Source organism: Dioscorea cayenensis, chromosome 2 (assembly GCF_009730915.1).
Source record: "Dioscorea cayenensis subsp. rotundata cultivar TDr96_F1 chromosome 2, TDr96_F1_v2_PseudoChromosome.rev07_lg8_w22 25.fasta, whole genome shotgun sequence".
NCBI classification, from domain to species: domain Eukaryota; kingdom Viridiplantae; phylum Streptophyta; class Magnoliopsida; order Dioscoreales; family Dioscoreaceae; genus Dioscorea; species Dioscorea cayenensis.
The window spans coordinates 8,732,148-8,746,102 of record NC_052472.1 but is presented as its reverse complement, the minus strand read 5'-3'; the positions used below and the strand labels follow the sequence as shown (position 1 = coordinate 8,746,102).

The following is a 13,955-nucleotide window of genomic DNA, read 5'->3' as shown; positions in this document are numbered from 1 at the left end:
TACTGCTAAAAAATTTCTTAGTATCTCATTGATTATGTGCAATATTTTTAATTGTTTTCTTCGGAATAAATAAGATAGGTGATGATTGAGATGCTTTGTTCACTAACATCATTATTGCTATCAATTTGTGCACTTTATATGGTTATTGTGGGTGTTTTAAATTCAAGAATCAATTTGTGCATGTTGGACTGTGAATAATCTTATTAGGATACACAGGATAAGAGACTTGGTGTTTAAAAATTTTGAAAAGATCTCTCATGATTAATAATGAAAATAAAACCTTAGGAGCATCAACATCGTAAAATCACATGAAAGTTAATGTTACACCAAGTCAGCTGCAGCAAATGACTCATCTTAGAGATGAAATTGTGATTCAATTCTAGGAAGTTATCAAAATGTATAAATTTTATAGTTTCAAATAGTAAAGTTTGAGTATTTTTGAAACTTTTAAAGGGACACGTGCTTTCTGGGAAAATTACTTCACAAGAAGAGTGAGAGATAGGAGAATAAGTCCAAGCAAACATAATCTATATGAGATATATTTGAGGGATACATTATCAATTGCATATTTTTATTTTTTTTTATTAATATAATTAAGTAAACTAATATAAAAAAAAAACCTTTGATAATAATAATGAAAATAAAAATTTGAGAAAGAAATGTCACAATAATTTTATTGTAACCAAATATCTTTTGTATTTTCAATTTTTTAAAATGCACAACAACTGTGTATCTAAATATATTTTTTATTTTTAAAAAATTAACTACATAATAAAAATAAAACAAAAACGATAAACAAAAAATATGTCAAAGAACACCCAAAAATTCTATTTTTAATTGTGACTTAGCCATATATATAATCAATATCATGTAGCATGAGTATACAAGCCTACACTAATAATTGTCATTCAATACACACTAAAATAAACATAAGTTAAATCAAGATGCACAAAATCTAATAATAATAACCAGCAATTATGAAATAAGACTATTATTCAGTATCTCAAAATTATTATACACATGCGGATTTTTAACAAATTCAAACAATAATTAATAATAACCCATACAAAAATATATTTAGATATAACAATTTTCAATAAAATTTAGTAAATCATAAATTCACAATTTCACAGTGATCATTTACAGATAATTCCCACATCATCAGTAATCCTATTAAGGTTTCACAAAACTTTTTCCCCTAAATGCTTCAAACTTGTAACACAATTTCTGCTGCAATCAATATACATGTGTAATTTGGTAAAAACAAAAAAGACACATAATGCAGTTATTTTACAGATTATCACAAAGCAAAAAAAAAAAAAAGTTATTATACTCCAATTAACCTTTTTCTTTCTCCATTGTTTCTTCTTAGTGAAAACTCAGCATGCTGCAATTTTCTTTTTCTTTTCTTTCTTTTTTTCAGAAAATGTTTGTTCTTTCTCAATTTATCTTCACAAGCTTTGGAGTCCACCCATGCCAAACAAGTCTTCTCCCATCACTCATCTTTGATTCTCCACTTCTTTTCGGAACCATCGACATGCCCAATCTCTTCAAACTCAATCCCCTCTTTTTCCTCTCCTCATTACTTTTTTGATCATCAACAGTCTTAATCGTCATTGGTAGCTCCGGAGCTCCGCATTCTGCAGTTTCGACAACTCTCTGCACCATCTCTAGCACTTCACTCATCTTAGGCCTTGTCTTTGGTTGCCTCATCAAACAACGGTTAGCAACCGCAGCGAGTCTCATTGCAGACTTCAATGAGTAGTTTGTTTCTATTCTTGGATCTATGATCATGCGGAACTTCTTGATGTCAGAAATATATGGTTTCACCCACTCTAGTAGTTTCTGTTCGCCTCTTGGTCGGTTTCTGTCTAGAGGACGGCGGCCTGTGATGAGCTCATAAAGAACAACTCCAAAGCTCCATATATCACTCTTTGTGGTCAGCCTCCCGGTTTGCATGTATTCAGGTGCAGCATATCCAATGGTTCCCACAACCTATTGAAATTCGGCATAATTTAGATTCACATTCATTATCAACATGAATCTTGAAAAATCAATCAATTATCATAGTGAAGAAGTGATTGAGAAGATGAGAATTAACTACTTTTTAAGCCTCTAGTGTTTGATGTTTAATATATGATTCAACAAACACTAGAAGTAAGCAATATGATTCACACTTACCGCTGTTGATACATGGCTTAATCCTTCAGCTGGTCCTTGTCTTGCCAAGCCGAAGTCCGACAACTTAGCATTCCAATTTTCATCCAAGAGAATGTTGGACGTTTTGAAATCTCGGAATATAATCTGTGTATTATTGTTGACAGGTAAAAATAAACATCATTGGAGTCCAACTAATCAATTCATTAAACAGCAGCATGCATGTTTGCCGACATACTTCTAACATTCAGTTGGCAATATCATCCAGATCCGATGAAAAGCGCCAACAAAAATTACCTGAAAATCCATCTCTTCATGAAGATAGGTTAGACCGCGTGCGGCATCAAGCGCTATTCTTAATCTCCTTGCCCATGAAAGATGTGTGGTTGATCGAATAGACAAATGATCCTCGACACTTCTGTTAGGCATAAATTCATATATAAGCAGCAGTTGCACCCCTCTTTCATCATCTTCAGCACAATAGCCGATTAATTTCACAAGATTTGGATGCTCAACTATTCCAAGAACATTCACTTCAGTCAACCATTCTTTGTGCCCCTGAAAGAAAATATTTTAACATAAATAAACTGAACTAATAACAGAATACAGATTATAATTAACTTACATTGGAAAGTAATAACAGAACTCAAGTTATGATTTCTGAATGAAAGAGCTCTAAATTTTCAATCAAGCAAAGTCATGCCTAATCACAGAATTCATTCACAAACACCACAAACTTCAAGTCACATTGGAGTGTGAAAATACAAAACTATATTTCATCTAATAATCGAATTTATATCATGCAGAAAAGAGATCATTAGTTGTAATGCACAGTACACAGAGAGGGGGAGGCTTGTCTACCTGTAATCCTTTACGGCTCAACTGTTTAACAGCGATCTCAATCCTCGCATTAGGATCCTCAGAACTCCTGATTGAGCCCCTGTAAACAGATCCAAAACCACCTTCTCCAAGCATGAGTGATCGACTGAAATTCTTCGTAGCACTCTTTAGCTCTGAGAAAGTGAATATCTTGAGATTATTCGGCCTTTGAGCTAAACTCGGGAACGGAGACCTCCCCATGGAGTCGGTGCTCAAATCAGAAACATTCTGAGAATTGAACTCAGATCCCGATCGTCTCATATCCCGGTCTGTTGAAGTAGTACTACTTGACCGAGCTGAAGCCGATCGTTTTGGTTGAAGCTCATCCTTCTTCTCTCCATTTGTGAATTGGAAACACCCCATTGCCCCAAAGTTTCCTTTCAACAAACTCCAGCCCTAATGATACAGATGCCTAATGTTAATCACCACAGTGCTCCTTTTTCAAAATCCTAATGATGAAATTCTCATGAAAAATGCAATAAAAAGTCTCTCACAATGAAGTTCATATAAATTATATTCTAAAAGCTCGAGTATGGAAAGATCATTCAATCCTGTTCTATCATACCTCTAATCCCCTTCAATCCCTTCCTTTCAATCATTTTTTCCCCTTCCATTTCTCATCAATGTAAAACATCTGCATGGTTTGCCTCATATGATGCTACAATCAAAAACAATTTAAACCAAGAACACCCAATAACCACCTTCATCAATCCAACCCCAAAACAGAACAATCAAAAGACTCATCAAAGATCATCCCTTTATGCCAAAACCACAATCAATCCAACCACAAGATCATCCCAAACAGTTCAAATTATCAAATTAAATCAAATCACAAAGCCACTCGAAAAGCCCACTTCTTTTGATGTTAAACATCCTAAACTGATCCTAAGAACAACAAAAACAACAAATACTCATAAAAATTCAATCTTTCTGCTGAAACTCACCTTGTTTGAGTGTCAGATAGAAAGAGTGTCAGACAGAGAGAAAGAGAGAGAGAGAGGAAGGAGCCTCCAAGATAACTCCAGAGAGCAGTTCAAAAGGAAAGGAACATGGGAGTTGTCATGAATACAATGAAGAAAGGGTCAATTTTGGGTAGCTAGCTTTCAGCTCACCCACTCATGGGACACCTCACCTTTCTCTCTCTCTCTTTCTCTCTCTTTTAGTGAGAGAATATAGAGAGAGAAGAAGAAGAAGAAGAAGAAGACGTGAGGAAGTAAAGAAAGTGAGGATGTGAACGCAGCTTCGAAGAAAGAGGGAGAATTAATTTCATATAAATTTGTGGGGCCTTTGAGCAAAGATGAAGCAGCTTTTTATTTATTATTTTTTTTCTTTGTTTTTATCACCCTCTCAAATTCATATATATATATATATGTAAAAATATGGGGGCTGATTATCTTGAAGAACATAAGATTTTTAATTCATTCATCAGTCAGGTCGCTTGTTATGAACATTTGTAGATAACTACGGGCATTCAGAGATCGCCGTTTGTGATCTTCATATAAACAGTAACTCTTTATTAATTATTATAACGGATGAAAAGCAATACATGAAAAATGTGATCAACAATAAATATTATGTAATAAATTCTAGACCATTGGATTGTTGATCGCAATCAAAATATTTAGACAATTCAAACTGATTTGTATCCCCTTGTGTTGTATCCTCCCTCTCCTTTGTCACTGTCTATCTCTTCTTCATTTTTATTATGAACAAAAATAGATTATTTATTTGTATTTTTTATAAATTTAGTTAATTTTGCAGAGATGAGAGAAGAATAATTTTACTTCACTCTCATTACCTGAAGGTTTGTAATTTTGACAATATTCTTATTTTTCATTTTCATAGTTAAGATTGTTTATCACTACTTCTTGGTTGCATTCAAATTTTACTAATATCTTACTTTATCTTTTGATGTTTTTTTCATGTGTTTATTACTAAAACATTGATTTCCAAAGCCACTAGATAGCCCTAGCAAAAGTCATAAAAAAATAATGGGTGGGTGGCCTAAAATCGAATTTCTTACTATGCAGCACTGTGAAAATATACTATTTATTGAGATACTATAGAAATATTATATCAGTATTGTTCATTCATTATTCATTCACTGTTCATATGGTCCTTTATGGGAGGAACCGTATTCTCCATCCCTCTAGAGTTGCAAAACAGGGGATTTACCATTGTAAAGTCATGGTCATTGAGATATCATTTTAGGCTCATATGACTGGACTTAATTAATTACCTCACTTATTAGCCCGCCACACATGTTAAAACTTTAAGGGAGTCCTTAAGCCACCGTAACTAGTGCATCACTGTACTTGGTGGATCACCATACGTGTTTGTCCTTTTGACACCTCTTTGTAATACAACACTTGTCGCTTTACTAAAAAAATAAAAAATAAAAAAACATTGATTTTTTTTATTATATATAGAGGGAGACTTCTACTATTTCATAGATATTAGTTTTAGCTCTTGTCAAACCCAAGAACCAATATACATATATACACACATAAACAAAAAAAAAATGCATATATACCATCATTTAAGTTTCCCTTCCAATTTTATCACATGGTATAAATTGGATAGTATTTGAATGGGAAGTGATAAAGTTTTTTCTTTTTATAAAAAGAAAAATTGAAAACGAGAGATTCTCTCCTGTTTTCCTTTATAAATATATATATATATATATATATATATAATATTATTTTATATAAAAAAATCTTAACGGCAGCCAAGCATGGCTGTCGTTAAGAATTTTTAATTTTTTTTAAAGATTTATGTTAGAAAATAATAGTCCAGTTATATTTTTTATGTTTTATTTTTTAAAAAAAATGTAAATCCCAAAAATATTAAAAAAATAGGATGGTCAAACCTGTACCGGTTAATAATTATTACGAGTAAGACGATCAAATCACCATCAGTCAGACTGTTAAATCTGTATCGGTCAGTACTTACTACAAAATAAAATGATCAAACCTGTATCGGTTAGTAATTAATACAAAGTAGGGCGGTTAACATGTACCGTCTGTACTTGTACAAATTAAGACGGTCAAACTTGCATCGGCCAATATTTAGTACAAAGTAGAACGGTCAAACCTATATCGATAAGTAATTTGTACCATTTAGGATGGTTAAACATGTAGAATCATGAACGGTGAGTCAACTTGACCAGTGCATGTTTGATCGTCCTACTTTGTACTAAATGTTGACTGGTCAGGTTTGACCATCTAATCGATGCCTGTTTGATCGCCCTACTTGGTAATAATTATTAACCGGTGCAAATTAAACAAACCAACATCGTAATAATTTCTGACTGGTGCAAGTTTGACTGTCCTATTTTCTAATATTTTTTTAGATTTGTATTTTTAAAAAATAAAACTTAAGAAATATATATAATTGGACAATTATTTTCTAATATAATTTTTTAAAAAAATTAAAAGTTATTTTTTAAAAGAAATTTAAAAATTCCTAACGGGAGCCATGCTTGGCTGGCTTTAAGATTTTTTTAATTAAAAAAATGAGGGATTCCTCTTGTTTTCAAATTTTTTTAATTAAAAAAAGTTAAAATTAGAGAAAGTTTTAGTGTTCGCCCAACTTGGGCATTTTGGTAAATAATTCACAAACTGCGTAATTCCGTATTTTTTGTTTGCAATATTAAAAAAACCTATAAAATCAGCTAATGATTTAATGAAAAACTTATAGTTAAGGACAAACCTCAACTTAAAGTGAAGGGGTTAGCCTTTAATTAATATTTTCAAATTTATTTTAAAAAATCTAAAATTTTAATGTGAATAGATTGATATAAATTAGAAAAGGGCATGACTGAAAAGATATACACATCATCAACAACAATATTATTATTTGTTTCCAATTATAACAATAGAAATCAATGCAGTCAAAGAAATAAATTTAAGGAGAACATAAAATTTGACTCTTTGAGGGTAATAATGGTAACTGATGATTTGATTGACGTTTTGTTTAAAAAGTAGAGTTTGTCACTCATGTAGAATTTTTTTTTTTCTAGAAACCCCAAATTTTTAGAAATGATTTGATTATGAAATTACATGAAATTTGATAATATTTTTATAGATATATACAGATAACCCAGGGTCAGTGAATTTAATCTTTATTTTTTCACTATTTATTTTTTAAAAATATTTAGACACAATAATTATAATTAAAAAATTGTATTAAATGGCGCTTGAACAAAGTCTACCTTATTCATACATTAGTGCCATTGTCTAATAGTCTTGCAAAAAGAATTTGAAATTTTAATATTCTCACCTTTTATATCCTAGGTACAATTAACTGTTAATTACCAATTTACCATTAGATAAAAGATAAAAATAAATAAGCAAAATATTTTTGTACAACCTTTATATTTGTATTTATGAACATTGGACCTTTTCATATATTTATTTTATTTTATAATTTTATTTATTACATTTATATTTATAACCATTTACAAATATATATATATATATAAGAATCTCAATTCTGAGAGGTATATATGAAAAACAATATTACAAGAGTGTATTTATAAATCCATGTATTCATAGGGTTATATATACAAAAATTCCAACAATATTTCATTCAAAATAATTAGTCCAAGACTTGTTTTCAATATTTTTAAAAAAAATTGAAATTCTTAAAATCAACCCAATTAGACAGAAGATAATGAATTTATAATGACAAATAGAAAATAGTGTGTTTATAAACCAAAAAAACACAAGCAAAAAAATCAATATAATTCAAGTCAAAAAATAATTAAATTGGGATTATATAACTCATGTTTCATTCTATGCACAAATAAAAATTAAAATTATAAACCTCTTATTTTTACAACACCATGCTTGAGACATATACATGTAAAAAATAAAAAAAAAACCTCTTAAATCAATTAAAAAAGACAAACCACGGAAGTGTCAAATCACTGACTTTTACTTTGACATTTTATTTGTTATTTTTTCCCTTTGTTTTTTTACCTCTTTAAATTCATATATATAAAAAATATATGGACTGATTATCTTGAGGAATAAAAGATTTTTAATTTGTTCATCAGTCTCTTGTTATGAACATTTGTTAACTAAATTTACGGACCTTTCACAGATCACCGTTCAAATGAACCAGCTGTGATAGTGAAGTAACCAGTAACTCTTTATGAATTATAAATGATGAAAAACAATACATAAAAAAATGTGATGAACAGTGGACTATATGTCATAAATTCTAGACCATTGGATTGTTGATCACAATCATTTTTGGTGAGATCTGGACAGTCCAAACTGAATTACAACCACTTGTGTTATTTCCTCTCTCCTCTAATTCTGTCTTTTGTCTATCTCTCTTCATTCATTCTTTTTTTTTCTTTACTACGAACTAAAATAGATTTTTTTATTTTTATTTTTTTATAAATTTAGTTTATTTCACGGAGATGAGAGAAGAATGATTTTACTTGACTGTCTGCCTGTCATTACCTGAAAGTTTGTAATTTTCACAGTATTTTTATTTTTACATTTTCATAGTTGAGATTGTTTAGCACAGCAGCATGTGGTTGCATTCTAATTTAACTGATATCTTACTTTATCTTTGATGTTTTACAGGTATTTATTACTAAAACATTGATTTCTTTTTATCATATATATAGCGAGAGCTTCCAATATTTTACCTAGATTAGTTTTAGCTCTTATCAAACCGGTGGGCAACAACCAATATATATGCATGCACACATAAACACACACACAAAAAAAGTACCAACATTTAAGTTTTCCTTCCAATTTTTTCACATAGTAAAAATTGCATAGTCCTTGAGTGGGAAGTGAAAAAGTATTATCCATATAAAATCAACTAATGATTTAATGAAAAACTCATAGTTAACGACAAACCTCAACTTAAAGTGATACGGGTTGCCCTTTAATTAATATTTTCAAATTTATTTTAAAAAATCTAAAATTTTAAATATGATATGCATTATAAATTTTTATTTAATGTGAACAGCTTGGTATAAATGAGAAAAGAATATGACTGAAAAAGATTTACACATCATCAACAACAATATTATTATTTGTTTCCAATTATAACAAAAAGAAATAAATGCAGGCAAAGAAACAAATAAAATTAGCACATAAAGTTTGACTCTTTTAGAGGGAAAGAATGGTAACAGATGATTTCATTGACGTTTTGTTCAAAAGTAGAGTTTGTCACTCATGTAGAAATGTTTTCTTTAGAAAACCTAAAATTTTTTGGAAATAATTTGATTTTGAAAGTATATGAAATTTGATGACATTTTTATAGATATACATATCCGGGGGTGGTAAATTTAATCTTTATTTTTTTTCACTAGTTATTTTTTTAAAAATATTTAGACACAATAATTATAATTAAAAAATTGTATTAAATGGTCTATGAACAAAGTCTACTGCATTTATGCATAAAGTGACATTGTCTAATAGTCTAGCAAAAAGAATTTGAAAATTTGATATTCTCAGCTTTTATGTCCTAGGTTCAATTAACTGTTAATTAACAATTTACCATTAGATAAAAGATCAAAAAAGCAAAATATTTTTGTACAACCTTTATATTTGTATGTAAGAATATTTATCTATTTTTTTTATAATTCTATGTATTACATTTAATTTAAGCCAAAATTAATTAAATTGGGATTATATAACTTATGCTCATTTTATGCATAAATCAAATTAAAATTATGAATCTCGAATTTTAAAATACCGTGCTAGAGAGAAATACTTGTAAAAATATAGAAAAAAAACTCTCAAATCAATTACAAAGAGACAAATCACGAAAGTGTCAAACCCTCTACTTTGACTTGAAAAAAAATACCAACTCTTCTAGATACGTGCACTATCAATTACAAATTTAAAAAACCCCCAAAAATGAAATACGGAAAAGGTAAAACAACTAGCACCATCATAATAAAAAAAAAAAAAATTGGAGGATCAAAATAGATAATAAAAGATGATAAAATTTAATAAATATAATAACACATAAACACACATATCTATGCTAAAAGTCATGGATAATCACATGCTTCTAAGGAAGCTCTTGTTTTTATATGTGATTTCCATTCATATATCCAATATGTACCCCTTGCTATAAATCAATGGTCAATAGAATCCCTTCCAAGCATGCTTTTGACTTTGTAAAAATTTCATTATCACAGAGAAAGAGAACGAAAGGGAGCAGTCAACAAGTCAACGAACCAACCAGTGAATAGGTCCCAATTGGCCAGATTCAATACCCCCAGTCTTTGCCTGTCCCATACTTTGACTCTCAACATGGCAAGTGGGAGATTTTATTCAAACAATGTCTATTTCAGCATCAAAAGATTCTTACATTACATTCCATTCTGTCCAATGGAAAAAACATATTATCAATGCTGTTCATGCTAAATTCCAAATATTTATGGCATTTTTCATATATTCATATCCCAAACATTGTGAATTTCCTTCCTACTCTCTCATCTTTTTGTATTCTACCTCAAGACAATTCTCACTCCAATGAGCACTACCCATTTGTTAGAATAATCAAAGAAAAACACACAAAGGGAAGAGAAAATACTTTTTAACGTGGTCTACAGACTCAAGTCCTTTCTGCTGTTTTATATTGATATTAATAACTGAATTCAAACTAAGTTACTTAGTCACTAAGAAACTAAACAAATTTAAACCAGTGTTTTCAGACCTGGATCGAACCGGGCGGTCGGACCGGGTTGACCCGGACCCGGCCTTAAAACCGGTCCGGTTCAATATATAAAACCAATTTTTTTATATTAAATTATAACCGGGGAGCCCGGGCGATCGAACCGGTGACCCGGTGACCCGGCCGGGTCAACAACCCGGGTTTGCACCAATTTTTTTTTTTAATTCTTATTTTATTTTTATAATATATTAATGTTTGGGGGTTATAATGTAAAATTATTAAACTAAGGAAGGGAGAGACCAAGGGAATATTTTTATTTTATTTTTTTAATGAATTTTTTTAGTTGTGTATTTGTGAATATTTTTATGCTTCTCAATTAATTTTTTATTAGTTTATTATTATGTTATTGGGTGTATTTTACATTTTTAATGTGGTGTACTTCAATATTTATTTATATAAAATACTCGCTTAAATTTTTAAAAATCATGTTTTTATTTTTTTATTTTTATTATTCAATATTTAATTTTTAAAATTATATATAACTAAAAATTATATTATTTTTAATAAAAATTATTGACCCCGGTTCAACTCGATTGAACCCCTCGACCCCTGACCCCTACCCTTCTCCGGGTCGATGGTTGGTCCAGGTCTGAAAACCTTGATTCAAACTAATAAATTTATCTAAACATAATCCTAACATAATTTTAAATGCAAATGCAATTTATAAAGTAAGAAAGGTCATAACTGCAAACTTAAGTGCATAAATGCAACAATGCCTAAATATAATATATAAATAACATTGGGTCCTAAATGCAATAGTAAGATTAATTCTAACATTCACCCACTTAATCTTGTTATGCCTTCCTCATGTCCTTCAGGCTATCTTATCTCGCAGCTCGATGAACCTTTGGCATCCAAGGGGCTTTGTCAAAACATCTGCAAGCTACTCCTCCATTTCATCGTGCTCAACTTCAATGTCACCCTTCTGAACACAATCATGAATGAAGTGATTTTTACTGTTGATGTGATTACTCCTTTCTTGATGTATTGGATTCTTTGTCAAGACGCTCAAAGCATGAAAATTCAAATGACAAATCAGGTATACCACAGCCATGCCACATCTCTAAGTTCTCCAAGCAAACACACAGGATGTGCTTCCTTAACACTGAGTATATATAATCTATTCTTTAACCTCTTCACCCTTACGAACAACCTTTCACCTTTATCATAGACACACAAGTATCCCTCCTTTTATCACCGACTCGCATCCATGCTTATCAAGTTGTCCCAAACTCACAATATTGCTATATAAACTAGGCATGAAGTAAACATCTGTGAGAAGACGATGCTCACCATTTTGACACTGAAGCATTACAGTGCCTTTTCCTTGAATGTCTATGATGGAATCATCACTGAACTTGACTCTCCCAACCACTGTTTCATCCAACTCCGAGAACTGGCTTTGGCTCCCAGTCATGTGGTTACTTGCACCAGTGTCAAGATACCACAAGTTCTCATACACCATTTCTTTAGTCCCAAGACTAGGCTTGATGTTCACCTCGTGCAACATGATCTCCTTTACCGCATGCTTCATGTCTTGCAAGGGTTTACATACTTTGTTCATGAGTAGTCTTGGCTCATCATCATCATCATCATCATCATCATCATCATCATCATCATCATCATCATCATCATCATTTTGTTTCTCCACAAGATGGGTTGTCATGAGTAGCGTGGCTCATCATAATCATATTGTTTCTCCACAAGATAGGCTTCCTCATCCTTCTTCTTGGATCTACACTCATAGGCATAATGGCCGAAATAATGACAATAATAGCATTCACCTTGGTCTTGTCAAACTTCTTCTCTTGATGAGTGCCTTCATTTCCACTGCTATCATCACTGCGTCCGTGTCCACCCCCACAACCACTCCAATTGCTTCCTCCTCGTCCTCTCAATGAGTTCGATGCACCTTCACCTTCTTCTCTCACCTTCCATTCGGCCTTTATCAATAGAATGTGTTCTTCTTTCTTATCCTCGTAACCCTGCAATTGCTCTTTATAGGCTTTAAGCGACCCGATGACCTCCTCCACCGTCATCATCTAGAGGTTGGCGAACTGCTCAATCATTGATGAGATCAGAAATAAACTTGGAAGGAACAGCGTGGAGGAGCTTCTTGACGACTTAGGCCTCATCCACCTTGTCTCCCAATGCACGAATTTTGCTAACTATTGTGGTCAACTTCGTGGCAAAGTCATCAACCATCTTTGCTTCACGCAAGCGTAGACCTTCAAACTCACTTCTCAGAGTCTAGATCTTTGCCTCCTTTACGCGCTCAGTGCCCATGTGCATTGTCTTCAACATCTCCCATTCCTCCTTGGCCGTCTCCTTCTCAGCCAACACAAGGAGCATCTCCTCGCTAATGCCTTGGTAGATGGGAGCAAGGGCCATCTGATCCTTCCACATCTCTATCTCCACATTCAGATCAATAGGCTCAATGGCATCCCACACGTCTTGTGCACGCATGTACACCTTCATCTTGAGTGCCCATGTTGAGTAGTTGCTCTTTGTGAGCAATGGATACTGGAGGGTCACCGTCCCGTCTCTTGTTGAAAACCTTCGACGTTGCCATGCCGACAGTTGTTTCACTCCTTGACAATGAACCCGGCATGATCTTTGGCATCTACTCCGAACCTTGCTATGGTACCAAATGTTAGAATAATCAGAGATAAAACACACAAAGAAGAAGAGAAAATACTTTTTGACGAGGTCAACAAACTCATGTCCTTTTTGTCTTTTTATATTGATATTAATAATTGAATTCAAATTAAGTTACTTAGCCACTAAGAAAACTAAACAAATTCAAACTAACAAATTTATCTAAACATAATCCTAATATAATTTTAAATGCAAATGAAATTTATAAAATAAGAAGGGTCATAACTGCAAACTTAAATGTATAAATGCAACAATCGTAAATGTAATATATAAATAACATAGGGTCCTAAATGCAATAACAAGATTAATTCTAACTTTGTTTACATAAATAACCAAATTAAATTTTTATAGAGTTTACTTTTTCTAGAAGGTTAGTAAGTAGATGAAATTCCAAATATTTATAGCAATTTTCTTATATTCATGTACCAAAACTTTGTAAATTTCCTTCCAAATCTGTCATCCTTTTGTATTCTACTTCATGACAATTCTCACTTCAATGAGCACTACCCATTTACACATAAATAACCAGAGTTGAATTTTTATAG

At 31.7% G+C, this 13,955-nt stretch overlaps 1 protein-coding gene across 3 annotated transcripts; it reads right to left on the bottom strand.

Annotated features, from left to right (window-relative positions):
* Positions 1–1,105: 1,105 nt before the first annotated feature.
* Positions 1,106–4,207, bottom strand: LOC120277435 (serine/threonine-protein kinase PCRK1-like). Of its 3 annotated transcripts, none has more exons than XM_039284295.1 (5): positions 3,981–4,207; positions 3,019–3,670; positions 2,455–2,715; positions 2,182–2,304; positions 1,106–1,995 (listed from the first exon to the last, which is right to left on the bottom strand). In XM_039284295.1, the coding sequence occupies exons 2-5, from the start codon at positions 3,397–3,399 to the stop codon at positions 1,441–1,443; spliced, it is 1,320 nt and encodes a 439-aa protein (XP_039140229.1). In that variant the 5' UTR covers positions 3,400–3,670; positions 3,981–4,207; the 3' UTR covers positions 1,106–1,440. The 3 variants fall into 3 exon arrangements, with proteins under 3 accessions (XP_039140229.1, XP_039140236.1, XP_039140222.1); XM_039284302.1 differs by having other exon boundaries at positions 3,019–3,485; XM_039284288.1 differs by having other exon boundaries at positions 3,019–3,432.
* Positions 4,208–13,955: the final 9,748 nt, after the last annotated feature.